At 46.0% G+C, this 15375-nt stretch overlaps 1 protein-coding gene across 1 annotated transcript in view; it reads right to left on the minus strand.

Moving 5' to 3' along the window:
- Positions 1-15375, minus strand: part of akap6 (A kinase (PRKA) anchor protein 6) — a gene marked incomplete at its 5' end in the record, with an annotated part of 139880 nt that overhangs the window by 112422 nt on the left and 12083 nt on the right. Inside the window, 8 exon segments of the mRNA XM_079174641.1 lie at positions 9047-9310; positions 9415-9522; positions 9656-9796; positions 10583-10810; positions 10812-10940; positions 11050-11727; positions 11871-12012; positions 12830-12939. Of these exon segments, the coding sequence (XP_079030767.1) occupies positions 9047-9310; positions 9415-9522; positions 9656-9796; positions 10583-10810; positions 10812-10940; positions 11050-11727; positions 11871-12012; positions 12830-12939 (1800 nt within the window).

The following is a 15375-nucleotide window of genomic DNA, read 5'->3' on the forward strand; positions in this document are numbered from 1 at the left end:
CAGCAGCAGCAGGTTCACCGCCTGCTGACGGTGTTTACTGTCCTGCAGACCTAAAAACAAGACCAGCAGCAGTTCATGGAGTCCTGCTCCCATCAGGAGGACAACAGGTTTGAATCAAGAATCAGTGATTAAAGCTTCACTAACGTTAAACCTAACAACGAGTGAACGTTCATACTGAATGTTTCACATTTCCTCCGCTTGTGTGAACTGAAGCTGTGATTTTATGATGTTTTCATGCTTATGGAACGACGCTGATCGATCATTAAAATCCTGAAACCACAGACACGATTCAACTGATCGTTTCCTGATCAGATAAAGATAAAGACGACTTGGTGGATGTCGGGGAGAGATCGTGTTGACGAGTTAAAGCAACCAGAGAGGTGATTGTTGGAAGGTGTGTTGCTCTCCAACACGGTAGTTAAACGGTGGCACTTATACCTCTAGAGGTACTCTGGAGTACTGCAGTCAGTACTGTCCCTTTAATAAAACCGTAAAACACTTTGTAGAACTATTTCAAAGGAGCAGAAGGAAAGAGTCGTAACGCGTCTCTGAATGAAATAGAAGTGTTTTTAGATCTAAAGGAACGTGAGGACAGTAAAACTCGATGGACGGTGTTGAACTGCTCATGTTAAGACGTCGGCCATGTTGCCCCAGAGAATTGTTTTGTTGCTGCTGTTTGCGTTGCTCATGATGCACGTTAACAAAAAAAGCAGAATGCACTTCAGCTTTTTGTTTTGTTCGTCATGAGCTACAAAAAAATCGTATTTATGTTGGTTATTTTACCTGTTTTTTGTCTTCTATCCTATTATTTCAACCCCCTTAATGAACAATATGAAAAAGAATTGAAGACAAACGTACGAGTTTAAATATAATAATACATTGTTCGATCTCGGTGTGGAGCGGTTTTTACAAGCCTTTAAATTAAAGTAAGCCTTTAAATTAAAGTAAAGTAAATAGAGCCGGTGCTTCTTCTTCTATGGTTTCAGTGGAGACGCCTTCACAGAGCGAGAAACACCTCGAACACAAAGGTCAGCGAGGAGCTGCAGCCCGACTTCCTGCAGTCTGGATCCAACCGGCTCCTCTCAGAGACCCGGGGAGGAGGATTTACATAAAACCGAAGACACAACGTTGTTTCCCGTCAGACCTCAAACGCCTCGTCTGAATAACAAGTGTAACTGTGACTGCAGATCATCACGAGGAGACGGTCCTAATATTTTATACATCCGCCGTTGTGTTTTTCGTATCGCTGGCTGAGAGCGATCTAGAAAAGTGATGGAGGAGTGAAGGAGGCGGCGAGAAGGTAAATCTGATGGAAATTACCTGCCGCATGTGTGCACCCATCCTTTCACCTCGCCTACAAATCGCTGCATCGAATCTGTACGTGTGTGTGTGTGTGTGTGTGTGTGTGTGTGTGTGTGTGTGTGTGTGCACACCTTCTATGATTCAGAGCGTCTGTGTTGGTGAAACCTTGACCGATTGAGCGGCAGTATGTTAATTACAACCGTGACCCTTAAAAAAAAAACATCGATATGACTCCGTCCATCTCTCCGCCGCTCGTTAGGGAGGAGAGATGGAAATCAAAAGTATTGATGAGACGGGAGGAGGAGGAGGAGGAGAGGAGGAGGAGGAGGAGAGGAGATTAAGAGAGGAAAGGAAACAAGAGAGGAGAGGAGAGGAAAGGAAAGATGACTAGAGGAAAGGAAAGAGTATGAGAGGAAAGGAAATAATGCAAATGAAGTTAAGGACAGAAAGAAGAGAGGAGACGCGAGAAAAGGAAAGACAGGCGAGAGCAAGAGGAAAGGAAAGGAAAGATGACTTGAGGAAAGGAAAGCAAGTAAGGAAAAGAGAGAAATTAGAAAAACTAAATGATTGAAAGATAAAGGAAAGGACATAAAAAGCAGGAGGGAAGGAAAGGAAAGACAGAGGACAGGAGAGATAAAAAGGAACAAGAACAGCATGGATGAAAAGCAGATTAGAAGGAGAAGATGAGGGAAGGAAGGGAAAGGAAAGGAAAGGAAAGAGGTGATGGAAACAGAGGAAAGGAACACCAAGACAAGGAGAGGAGAGGAGAGGAAAACAAAGGAGATGAGGAGGAACGAAAAAGAAACACAAGATTGGAGAAAAGGAAGAAAGGCAAAGATGGAAAGCAGATTAGAAGGAGAGAAGGAAAGGAAATGAAACTTTTGAGGAAACTACAAGACAGAAAATAGGAGCAAGATTAGAGGAAAGAAGATGAAAAGGAAAAGAAGGAAGCGGGCACGAAGGAGTAAAGGTGAGGAGGTGAGGAGGTGAAACATGAGAAGAGGAGAAACGGTGGTGAATAAGGGAGGAAAAGAGGAGGAGGAGGAGGAAGAGGATGTAGGCGTGAACAGCAGCGTTTGGTTTTGGATGTATGGACCAGCATGCACTGGGCTCCTCTTTGAAGTCTCTAAACCAGCGATGGCTCCTGAGGGGCCGAGAGGCCCGCTGGGAGCCGAGACGACCCGATCTCCTCCTCTGATATGTGCTTCATCTCTTCCTCCTGCGCTTTCTCCTCTTCACCGCCGGATAATTACCGCTCGGCTGACGGCGCTCTGACAACGACGAACGCTGATCGGCTTGGACTTGAACTCCCGGAGGAGGAACGTTGGGCTTCGATGATTAACGCGTCACAAGACGGACGTCGGTCGAACGAGATGTACAGAAGTGTGAGACGCTGTGATCGTATAGAGATGAAATACCTTCTGATGTTACGATCATACATCATTTTACGCTACTTATACTACAGTATTTCCATTTGATCTGCTTTATTATTCACTACGTTTTGGAGACAAATGTATTTGTTACATGGGTCTGTCCACGGTGGACCGGTCTCTGCTGGAGGATCTGGGTCTGTCCACGGTGGACCGGTCTCTGCTGGAGGATCTGGGTCTGTCCACGGTGGACCGGTCTCTGCTGGAGGATCTGGGTCTGTCCACGGTGGACCGGTCTCTGAAGGAGGTTCTGGTGAACCTGAATGAATCCGACCCGGTGGCTCCGATGACGAGCATCAAGAATAACTCTATAGAAACAGACCATCTTCTCTCTGATGGTCTCTTTACTGATGGAGGTCTGATAGAGGACCAGGACTACACTGAGACTGGTTCAGGACCAGTTAAAAGTTCCTCACAGTCACTTTAAGAGCTGCAGGATTCTTCAATTCAAACATATTACATGAGAAAGACCATGTTACCATGCTAGCTGTTAGCTGTGAGCTAACGAACCGCTTCCAGCGAGTCTGTTGGTTTTGATGGGAAAGCGAAGTTTTTGGGTGATTGAGGAGCATTTTTAAAATGATGAAAATTTTCTTTTTCCTTTTTCGAAATGTTCCTTTTCGGGGAGGATTGAGGCGAAGTTATTGGTTTGACTACGTAAAAGTTGTGCGCTGATCGTCCGAAGCGAAAAGAACTGGAGGGGAGGAAAGTTTGATTAGAAATTCATTAAAATGATCTTTAATAGAAAACATGGAGGACTGCAGCTTCCTAAAACCACATTCATGCTGGCATTTGCCTTTTTATTTATTTATTTTATAATTTTGAAACTCAAACTTGCTTCTCGTTCAAATTTCGAAAGGAAGGAAGGAAAAAGAAGAATGGAAAGTGCAAAGATGAGAAGATGAAAGATGGAGAGAAAGAAATAAAGAGAGAGAAGGAGACAGGCTGTCACACCTGACCGCGTCCCTGAGATCGTCCATGGGAGACCCCTCCGCCACCAGCTGTCTGTTGCCGTGGGGAGAGAGTCGTCTCCGCGATGTTTAACATATTAATGTGTGAACACGCACACGCACACGCACACACACACACACACACACACACACACACACACACACACACACACACACACACACACACACACACACACACACACACACGTCTTTCGGTTGTTTCTTCGCTGCCTCTCTTTGATAGAAGACTTATTTGAATCATTAATAAAAAGTACGCGCTGTATACAGTTTATGTAAACATCATGTTCTGTTTGTATATTCTGAATTAGTCACGTACATCATGTTCTTTTCTTCTTTTTTTTACGTTTGTTAAATTCTCAGTAGCGATAACTAAATGATATGCTTATTATACAAATTCCAAACAAAACACTTTAAAACCTCTAAAAAAAATAATTTAAATGAATCATTTCTTTTTCTTTTTTTTGGTGTTTTGGTCAGACACATATGCGACGCTGATTACGTGTAATATGTGTGGTGTTTGTTATAAATGTACGTTGGTACATAGAGGGTGATAAGAAGCTGTACATGGAGGGACTTAGGACCCAGGGGAATGTAGGTGAAGGGAGACGGAAGAGACGCCACACAAACAGCTGTTCACCGCTCGCTGCCAGTTCTTGTGTTAAAAATGTCGCTTAAAATAGAAAAAACTGCGTTAACGCGCGATAAAATAATTGTCGGCGTTAAGTAATGAATGCGTTAACGCGATAATAACGCGTTAACTTGCCCAGCGCTAATATTTACATATATGAACAAATATCTTTGAGAGAAGCTGTTTGAAGGAATGAAAGAGGTCCAACAGGTTCTCCACCTCTGGAACACGCTGAGAAACATCTGCTAGCTGCTGATGTTCACTTTGACGTCTTTTAACGTGATCAACGACGCGTGAAGACGTCGAGCCGCCAAACACAGAAGAGAACGACGTCACCGTGAGATTCGCTGAGGACGAAGACGAGTTCGTTTTATGTTCATCTGAATACGAACGGCTGCATGTAAACGGAAATATTCGTGGAATATTCATATTATCGGGCAAGTAAACAGCTTATGAGGAATAATGTCAGTGTTGAATGAAATCCTCTGTTTTGCATGAAACATGTCCCTTTATAGATCAGTCATTGTTTAAAAACATGACGTTGGATCTCGGTTTTGTTTGCGCTTTGCTCATATTTTTGCACATTTCTATCAGATGTCGGCGGGTTTCACAGGAAATAAAGTTCTCAGACTTGACTGTCTGCAGACAAACTGTGAGCTTTACCTCGTCCTCAACTTGTTTATCTATAGAAACACAAAAGAAGAGAATAACACCCTCCTCCTCCTCCGTCTCTCTCTCTTATTTTCCTATCCTCTCTGCCCCCCCGCCGGGCCAATCAGACGAGTGTTGATCCGAGTCTGTTGTGTGTCTGACTCCCACTGCTCTCAGATAGGCCGGCCTGCCGCAGAGCCGCCAAACACACAGACACCTCACACTGAGGACGCCGACGCCGGCCCAGACAGCACACGCCATGTGATCACATGACGTGTAGGACACTTATCTAACTGATGGACTCTCTCTCTCTCTCTCTCGCTCTCTCTCTCTCTCGTTTGGTTTTCAGGACATGGCGGTGCTCTTCGGGAGCCACGTCCCATACAGCTCAATTAGGAAACTTTAGGCCGAGCGTATGTGTATTTCCCGCGTCGCTCTCGTAGAACCTCGTGAAACAAGCCGCGGATGTTTTTACGTGATGTGGACACAGATTGTGTGAACGGGGATGAGGAGGAGGAGGTCAAGGTTAGAGGAGAGGAGGAAGTCTCGGATTAAATATTCATGTCCAACAGCAGCAAAAAAAAACAAGAAATACTTACTGCAAAATAAAAGTTTTGTTTTAAGTTTGTTTTATAAAGTGTGTGTCCGTTTGACGGTTGTTTTTTCTCTGTGAGTCGGAAATTTTCTGTCGTCAGATACAAATGTGTTTCTAATAAAAGGTCAGAATGGACGAACGGGTGAAAGAAACAAGACTTTCACCCAGGAGACCAGTGTTCATGTCCAATGTTTACACCACAGACCGTATATAAGAACTGGACGTAGTGAACGAAGTGAAGCTTCGAGTTCGGCGTTTTGTCCGTCGCCATCTTGTTTTTTTTGCAACCGGTGAACAGGAAGTGACCACATCTGGACTGAGGAGGAGTGATGTAGAGACGCCGTATACGTCTCTGGTAGAGACCTGTCAATCACTGTGTAGCCCCGCCCCTAAAGCATCCCCTGCTTTATGGTCTGTGTGACTCTAAATGGACCATCATTTACTAAATGAACATCATGCTGTATTGAAGAAGACTTGAAACTAGAGATTGAGACCATAAACTCATGTTTACAATGTTTACTGAGGTAATAAATCAAGAGAGAAGTAGAGTCATTTTCTCATAGACTTCTATACAACCAGAGGAGTCGCCCCCTGGTGGACACTAGAGAGAATGCAGCTTTAACGTTGCCGCCTGGTTCTAACATTACGTTTAATGTTATATATGAAACTTAAAGTAGTTTTGTTGTATTTTGTTTTATTTTGATTCAATTCACTTCAACCACGTGTTTAAAACGTAGATGGTGATCTGACATAATGCAGTTTAGCTGTAAAGAAACAGTTTTTAGAAGACAGGGTTTGAGGTTAAATGTGGATATCTCAAGATCTGGACAGATACGACAAACATATCTGCATCAGTTCACCTTTAGAGAGTAATGTAACACCTTCACACATTTAAAACAGGATTTAAAATCAGACTGAACGTGCAGAACAGCTCTGTTTCCTGATTTCCTGTTGAATATGTTTTGGTGTAAGAAAGCAGAATTACTCCGGGAGAAAAGTATATTTACAGTTGTGAAAAGATGATAAGACGTCAGTTCAACAGCTAAATCAAGTCCACGTCAGGCTTCATTTCCGGTCTTTCCTCTCAGTAGGAAACTAACATGGACGTGTGCACCTGTCCTGATTTATTCTATTCTACCTCCAACGCTTCAGATACCAGACTCTGATCAGATCCACTCCAACAACAAACAGGAGAGAGTCCTCCTCCCTCCAGGGACACACGGGACACATCTCATTCATTTCTGCTCCAACAGAGATCTCTCCGTCTCTCTCTCCGTCTCTCCATCTCTCTCTCTCTCTGTGTCTCCCTCTCTGTCTCTCTACGTCTGTCTCTCTCTCTCTCTCTCCCTCACTGTGTGTCTCTCTCTCTCTGTTCGTCTCTCTCCTTCCCTCCCTCTCTCTCTCCTCTCGTATGGTTTCTCTCTCTCCCTCCCTCCCTCCTCTGGACGGATGATCTCTCCGTCCCGTTTTATTCTCCTCTGCTGTATTCAGCGGAGACAGAATGTCATCCTCCACACTGAGACTCTTCTCTTCACTTCCTCAATTAGGCAGCTCATCCATCGCCATGATTACATGCTGCTAATTAAGCAGCTAATCAGCTAATTACCCAGGAGCAGAGAGGAACGACGAGTGTGTGTGTGTGTGTGGTTAACACGAGGTGTCATGTGAGAGCCAGCAGAGCATAATTCATGGCAGTTTTTACGCGTTTTGTTTTATAATTTAGGAGTTTTTCTGTAATCTTTTGGGAATAAATATTTTTACAAGACAGAAATGAAAGAATCTTTCCGGCTCCGTGTCTGCAGCCCTTTCCATGTGTGCATTGTGCTGGAGCTCAGATGAGCCAGAGGGGGTCTGAATGATTCAGGGCCCTGAATGTGCCGGGGATTATGGATGCTGATTGTGCGTGAGGCGTTCAGGGGCACGCCGCGAGGGATGAGCGCATAGATACGTCTGCCAGCAGAGCCGCTGCTTTTACCCGCTCAGTGGGAACCCAGAGAGGTTCCTGCCGGACGAGACGTCTGGTTTTAGAAAGGCCTCTCTGCCTCGTTGATGCTGTTACTGGGTTCATTGTTTCTGTTGTATCATGTAAAGTACCTTTTCATTTATTTATGTTTTCAATAAATAATGGATCTCATTCATGGCTTATTTTCATCAGGACACCTCGAAGTGTTTCATCTCTTACTCATTGGAAAGTCACACAGCGTTAGAGAGGAGGAACAGGAAGTGGGCGTGGCTGAGATTCTCTTCTGTTTGTCAGCTTTAAGAGCCGCGGACAGCGTTGACATTTCATCATTCAAATCATCATTAGTTATGAATATGAATGTGGCCGATGCGATTTGAATTTGAGAATACGGACGACAGGAGTTTGACGAGGGGATCAAACGCACGACCTTCTGGGTCACTGACCCCCCCCCCCCCAGCTCCAAGGACGCCCCGCTCACCACTGATCCTCAGATTGATCGTGTGTCGTCGTCCCCCCCCCCGTCCTCACTGATAATCTTATTGCAGCGCTGTGATATTCTGTCTGACCCGGCTAACACCTGATAAATCAGATATGCTGAACTTCATCGATCCCCCGAGGGGGCAAACCGGGACGTCACAGCAGCAAAGAGAAGCGTTAAAGAATCCTCAGGATTAGAATATTTAGGCAGTAAAGAGAGAGAGAGAGAGAGAGAGAGAGAGAGAGAGAGAGAGAGAGAGAGAGAGAGAGAGAGAGAGAGAGAGAGAGAGAAATAAGCCTGAATAAAGCAAAAACAATAAAAAGAAATCAGAGGAGCTTCTTTATGGCGCTAATTAAAGGAGCAGCCACGAGGAGGACGGATCCCCAGAGCTATTGACATTTCGCCATATTCAATATGACAGATATGACTGATTAGTTCACCGGGCAGCCTCATCAATAATCCGCCTGCCAATCAAACGTGACCTTTAGAGGGGAGGTGATGAATTAACGGGGCCACGGGACGATCCGATACCGGCCCCTTCCAATCCATCACGACGGCTGCAGGGACGGGGGGGACGGGGACGGGGGACGGGGGACGGGGACGGGGCGGTTTTGGTTTGACTTGTCAGGATGACAAGTGCAGGGATTTGTCTCGTGGTTCTGCTGCGGAAAACATGCCGATGCAGCTAAAACGATGGAGGTTGTTCTCATCAACCAAACAACGAGCTTCTCCTGAACCTAACTAAGTAGTTTTGTTGCCTAAACCTAACTGAGTTGTGTCCTGCGCTGACAGAAGTTTATCTAGAAAAGGCTGCACGCATAACCAGCAGGAGTTGACAGGAGTTGTAGGAAAGTGTAGATGAGGAGCAACTTGTGTGTTGATGTGATGTTGGGTTTTCCTTTTGCTCTCCTCGGGAGAGAAACTGTTGTGTGGGGGGGGGGGAGATGATGGAGTCCTACAGACAGACAGACAGACAGACAGACAGACAGACAGACAGACAGACAGGCAGACAGGACTACTGTCCGTACCTCTATCTTCCTCCAGACGGCGGGGTCGTTGTCCTGACTCTGAATGTCCTCCAGCAACTGCTGCACCAGAGACGCACCTCCACGCACGTCCACCGGGGGCGCTGCCGGCCGCAGACCCCGATCCGCAGCAGACCTTCGTCCCTCCTCGTCTTCAGACTGCAGGTCGCTCAGCGGACCGGACTCGATGCTGTCGTCCAATGAGGGAGCGAAGTCGCCGGAGGAGGTGGAGCTGAAGCGGCTGAGCAGGTTTCGTCTGTAAGGAAGCTGAGGGGGGGGGGGGGGGTCGTCATGAGAATATATTCTGGATCCACGAATGTTTTCCAGCATTTAAGGAGAGAGAAACATTGAAGAAGATAAACGTGATATACCAACGGAGGCAGGAGAGAAGGCAGGTCGTCCCCGCCGTCCCAGTCCGTCAAATCCCAGTCATCCACGTCCTGCAAAGCCTCCTGGGTAGAGTCACAGTCACCGGGCCTCTGCAGGACAAAGAACCAACAGAAACATCAGCAGTGTGGGGTTCTCTTTAGCGTAAAACTGGAATTATGTGCAAAGAATGAGGTGCATTCAGTTTAAAGGTTTACAATCATGAGAGAGTGGATCTGAACTAACCAGAGGGATGGACTGAGCCAGACTCTCCAGCTTCATGGCGAGCATCTCCGTCTTACGGAGCTGAGCGGGGAGGGCCAGGAACTCCTCTGACCCGTACCAGTGCTCCCTCTCTGGGCTGGCTCTGGAGGAAACCTGGGCGCCCTGACGGAGGAGAGAAGCATCCGATTCAAACACAGTCAAATAAACTACAGACAGAAAACTGTGCAAAGTAAAAACCATCAGAACTACGACGGCCACCAATACGTTCGGTATTTGATCAAAAGCCTCCTTTTCCTAATTCTTGGCCTGACAGACTTCATGTCCTTCCTGTCTGTAGAGAGGATTAGGTAAAGCATCATCTAAACACGTATTCTCACTCTATTCCTTCTTTGGTGGATTAACACATTCAGTCACAGAACTTCCTGCATGAAGAGCTGCTGCAGCCGTCAGACTCTCACACACTTGTTGTCGTTGTTGTCGCCTCCACAGGAACAATATGTTTATCAATATTCATAAGTGCTTCGTATTGAGCATTTATGGACGACTGAGGGCAGAACACGAGGCTCGTCAATGTGCGACACATTTTCAGGTTGAGTGTGATTTATAAAAAGGGAAACTTGTGCGCACGGTTTTATGAATCTGATCATATTTTTGGGCATTTTCCATTTTAATATTCATACACATTATTTGCACAAAGCTTAAAAGGTAATAAAAGGCACTTTACATGGTAAAGACAGGAACGATGTAAACAAATAGATGACATCATAACAGGAAATTACATATTTTGAATATTTTGTCTTCCCACGCGTAGTTTTAATGACGTAATGAAGTAACTAAAGGAGGCCTCTGATGATGTCACTCGTGAACAGTAACGCAGACTGAATTCTGAGTGAGTTTGTGTACCAACTCTCCAAACTTCCCTCCTGGACTAAACGAATACTCGCTCACCTTCTGCCCCGGGCGCCTCACGATCCAGACCGCCGTCTTGCCGGGACGCGGTCGGGGATCGGACTCCTCTCCGGACGCCTCCAGGTCTGAGGAGAGGAACTGCTCCCTCATCGGGGAGGGCAGCGAGGAGTCGGAGTCCCCCTCGCTGTGTGCGTGTGTCTCCCTCTGCGTCCTCTCCATTTGTTTCGATGTTTCATCCTGAGACGCCGGGTCTTGTGGAGGCGGGGGGGGCGTCGGCGGTCCGTCTGGCCCCAGAAGAACTCCTCGGGTCGGTCGGCGGTCTCTGGACGCTCCGCTGAGAGCGGCCTAACTGCTTGGAGCTCACGTGGTTTCTCTGGAGGTTGCGTCCGTTCATGATCTGGGAAGTTTGAGTTCATGTCATTTATACAAACATATAAGAAAGAGCTTCCAGTTTCTTTAAGGTCTCATCTACGTGAAAGAACTAAAGACGAGAGCAGAAAACAAACCTGCAGACTCTCGTAGGACTGGGAAACATCTTCTGGGTAAGCCGAGTCCAGCTCCAACCAGAACTTGGAGCGGTCTGGAGGATCCATAAGAGACGGGGTGCTCCGGCTCAGCTCGGCCTGGAACTGGAGGCCGGAGAGCGGGCCGACCTTCCCCAGACCTCCCCTCGAGTCCTCCGCCCTGGTTCCTCCGGTTGAGAACAGAGCGGCTCTCTTGGGAAGAGACGGCTGCGTGGGCGACACCTCGGTGCTGTGGCTCACGCCCTGCAGGGGGCGCTTCACGTTTTCACCGTGGTTGGGCGTGCCGCAGTGCATTGTGGGTATGACTGAGAGAGAATGGTTGAGGTTCGTGGTGAGTTCGGGTAAACTGTTGTGGTGTTCGTGGTTCGAGAGGCGGATTCCTTCGCCCTCCTCTGCTCCCGGTTCCGGTTTTGGGCCTCGAGTGTGACCGAGCTCCTGGGAGGGATCCTCCTCTTCCTCCTCCTCCTCCTCCTCCTCTTCCTCTTCCTCTTCCTCCTCGTCGGCGGTGGGCTGAGATCCTCGCGCCTCGGGCTCGTCACTGGGGCTGTAGTCGCTCAGCTCGAAGGCGGTGATGCCGCAGTCTAAGGAGAAGTAGTCCTGGCTGCAGCGGATGGTCAGCTGGCCGCAGTCGTCCACCTCCGTCAGAGCGTCCAGGCGAGTCTGGAGAAGAAGAATCAAATAAAGTCTAAACTATATTGAACTAAAGCACTTTATCAGAGGAAACCATGTTTCGGTTTGGTATTTTCCAGACCCAGCACAGAGCACCGTGGTGTGTCGAGGAGCGTCAGTGGCTGGTTGTCTACCTGGTGCTGGTCCTCGCTGAAGGCCTGCAGGATGTCGGTCTGCCGGGTGTAGTTCCCGTTGGAGTCCTGTAAGCCCTGCAGCAGTCGCTCCTTCAGGACCAGAACCGAGACCCTGAGCTGGTGCCACAGCAGCTGCACCGTCCTGAAACCACCACGAGACAAAAAACACCACCGGCTTCAGACAGCAGGGCCTCCATGTTTAACACCAACAAATCATGTAGGTATCAAACCGGACTCGTGTGGGATTGTGGGTAGTTTAACAGATCTCCGGTCTAAAGAGCACTGAAAGCTTTAGTTTATTATTTTCCTTCTTGGTGATTAGTTCTAGAGTCTGAATGTTCAGGGCTTGACTTGTAGACTGTGAAAGACTTGTGACTTTACCAATTCATTAACATACAAAACAACGACTGACCTGCTTACAGAATGTACGGTCGGTTAGTTTTTTAGCATTTTATTTTATTATATTTTTGTACTTTATTTTTGTACTTTTTATATTTGTATTTATTTATTGGACTCATTTTTAAATATCTGTATTCATTTATTGTATTATGTATTAAGTGTTATTTTTAATATGTGAATTATTCACTGCGTTGTATTATTTCGTAGGGTTGACAGGCTTGGCTGCTTGTTTCATTAGTTTTCTTTTCTTTTCTTGTCGTTCTTTAAACCCCTTCGTGTCGTGGTTCGTTCCACTATCGATCGTGTTTTTGCCTCTTTGCATCGTACGCACGTCAATAAAGCGTTAAAGCAAAAATACACAAAACAATAAAGAACAAGTCGATGTTTGTTGGAGCATAAAGAAGTCAAAGACATTCACTGGTCCACACTCCACAAATAAAAAGTAACATTAAACTCACGAGAAACTATTTAACGGGAGAAGAAACCCTTAAAGTATCACAGAACATAAATATGTGAGAACGTCATAAACACCATCTAAACAGCGTCATCTCATATCTCACCGGATGTCCACGATGATGTTGACGGAGTACGACAGCAGCTTCAAGGAGAACTCCGTCTCCAGCAGGGCGTGAATCTGCTCCACATGGTCCGAGATGTCCTCACAGATGTCCTGAAGTCACACACACACACACACACACACACACACACACCAACAACATTAGAAAAATTACAAAATAAAGGCTTAGTAACCAACCGAACACGCATATAAAAGCCGACCTGATCTCAGTCACAGCAGAGTAATAAACAAGTTGAAATCTTTGGGAAGAAAAACCTCCTCAGAGCGGAAAACAAAAGCAGAAGTGACGACGTCACGTCTCCAGTTTTAAACGTGACTCAGGTTCATGTGAAAAGATGGAGAACAGACAGACAGACAGACAGACAGACAGACAGACAGACAGACAGACAGACAGACAGACAGACAGACAGACAGACAGACAGACAGACAGACAGTAAATACACAAACACATGTGTATAGATTTGGAGTCAGTATTCTTTTATACGTTGACCAGAGCCAGGCTAGCTGTTTCCCCCTGCTTCCAGTCTTTATGCTAAGCTAGGCTAACCACTTCCTGACTCCAGCTCCATACTTATTTTACAAAATGCATTTTACAGAATTTTAAGCTCTTCCTAGTTTTGCTGAAACGTGCTCATAACTCCTTCCATTCTCACAATAGTCATTCTATTGTCATCACCAATGAACCGCTCCACGGTTAGCATTCAACCCTCAACCTGCACCCTGTTCTAAACACGAGTATCTTCCGATCATCTCACGTAGTTTACAAGTTGTTTTCACACTTTTTCACACATGATTTGTGAAAATCTTTAAAAAGGACAAAGTGACATTCAGAAGTCAACAGATCACTGCGAGCCAGTGAGACTAAAGAGCCGCTTTACATTAGTGAGCAGGTCTTACTGTCGATGAATACGTTACTGCAAACCAACAGAACTAATCCAGACTAACATTAGACGACCTTTAAAGAAGCCAGCAGGCGACCTGGCCTCGAACCCTCGGCGGATCCTTTATCTCCGCCCCCGGCACCGTTGAGTCACACCGCACGTCTCCATGGTGACCCTAACCCGGACAACACATAACACCCTCTCTGGATTCAAAACGCCGCCCGGCATGTGAGAATGTAGGTCACACAGACGCTGCCAGCTTGGCGAGCAGCGTGACCTGCTGACCCATCTGTCACCGCTGGACGCCGGGGCTGGAACACAGGATGTAAACTACAGGATGCAAACTACATGATGCAAACTACAGGATGCAAACTACATGATGTAAACTACAGGATGTAAACTACAGGATGTAAACTACAGGATGCAAACTACAAGATGCAAACTACAGGATGCAAACTACAGGATGTAAATTACAGGATGTAAACTACAGTATGCAAACTACAGGATGCAAACTACATGATGTAAACTACATGATGTAAACTACAGGATGTAAACTACAGGATGTAAACTACAGGATGTAAACTACAGTATGCAAACTACAGGATGCAAACTACATGATGTAAACTACAGGATGTAAACTACAGGATGTAAACCAGACTTTGCCATAATGTTGACCATCATTTACTAAATGAACATCATGCTGTATTGAAGAAGACTTGAAACTAGAGATTGAGACCATAAACTCATGTTTACAATGTTTACTGAGGTAATAAATCAAGAGAGAAGTAGAGTCATTTTCTCATAGACTTCTATACAACCAGAGGAGTCGCCCCCTGGTGGACACTAGAGAGAATGCAGCTTTAACACATGAAGCTTTGGCTTCACTTTTCAGAACTGGAGGTTGCCGCCTTAAAAGTTGCTGGATGGATGGAGTTGCTCCACTAATCAATATGTTTACATTAAAATGGATCAAATGTCTCGTCGTGTGCTGCACATGGTGAGAGAATTCTCCTCCTGAGCCTTAACAGCTACAGGATTATATATTGAATGCAAAATCGTACAACTATAATGCATTATTATTTCACTGCACCAGTCGCTTTAAAACAAAAATGTAGTCGTGTAGATGTAGCTTAGCTTAGCATCCTGCCTCCATTTAACTAAAGCAAAGGGTAATGATTATTATAGGAGTGAAGAGGGCACATTTTAAAACCGAGGTTTGTGATCAGCTGAGGCAATAAAAAAGACGTTTTGTGAAAGAAAACCAAACTTCAGTTCATTGGTCCTCTTCAGTGGATGTGGTGACCGTGTTTCTGCGCTCGTGCAGCCGCGTCCCTGAACACTTTATCGAGAGTTCAACACGTCGTCCTCAATCAGGACATCTGGAGGAAAGTGTGTGTTTTGATTCAGCGCTTTCATCTCACGACAGAAACCCGACTGCCTCATCTGAAACATCCCGCCGGGACACAGAGGACGGCCTCGAGAGGAGAGAGTTCACAGAGAACGCACTGTCCAAGAAACACACACACACACACACACACACACTGATTAACTGACACACAATGCACAGTGTATGTACACATATTCCTAAAAAACTGAATAAAAAACACACACACACTGATTTCGTCATCAAAGCGCTGTCATGTCGTTC

The sequence above is a fragment of the Pholis gunnellus genome, assembly GCF_910591455.1.
Source record: "Pholis gunnellus genome assembly, chromosome: 15".
Classification (NCBI taxonomy): Eukaryota; Metazoa; Chordata; class Actinopteri; order Perciformes; family Pholidae; genus Pholis; species Pholis gunnellus.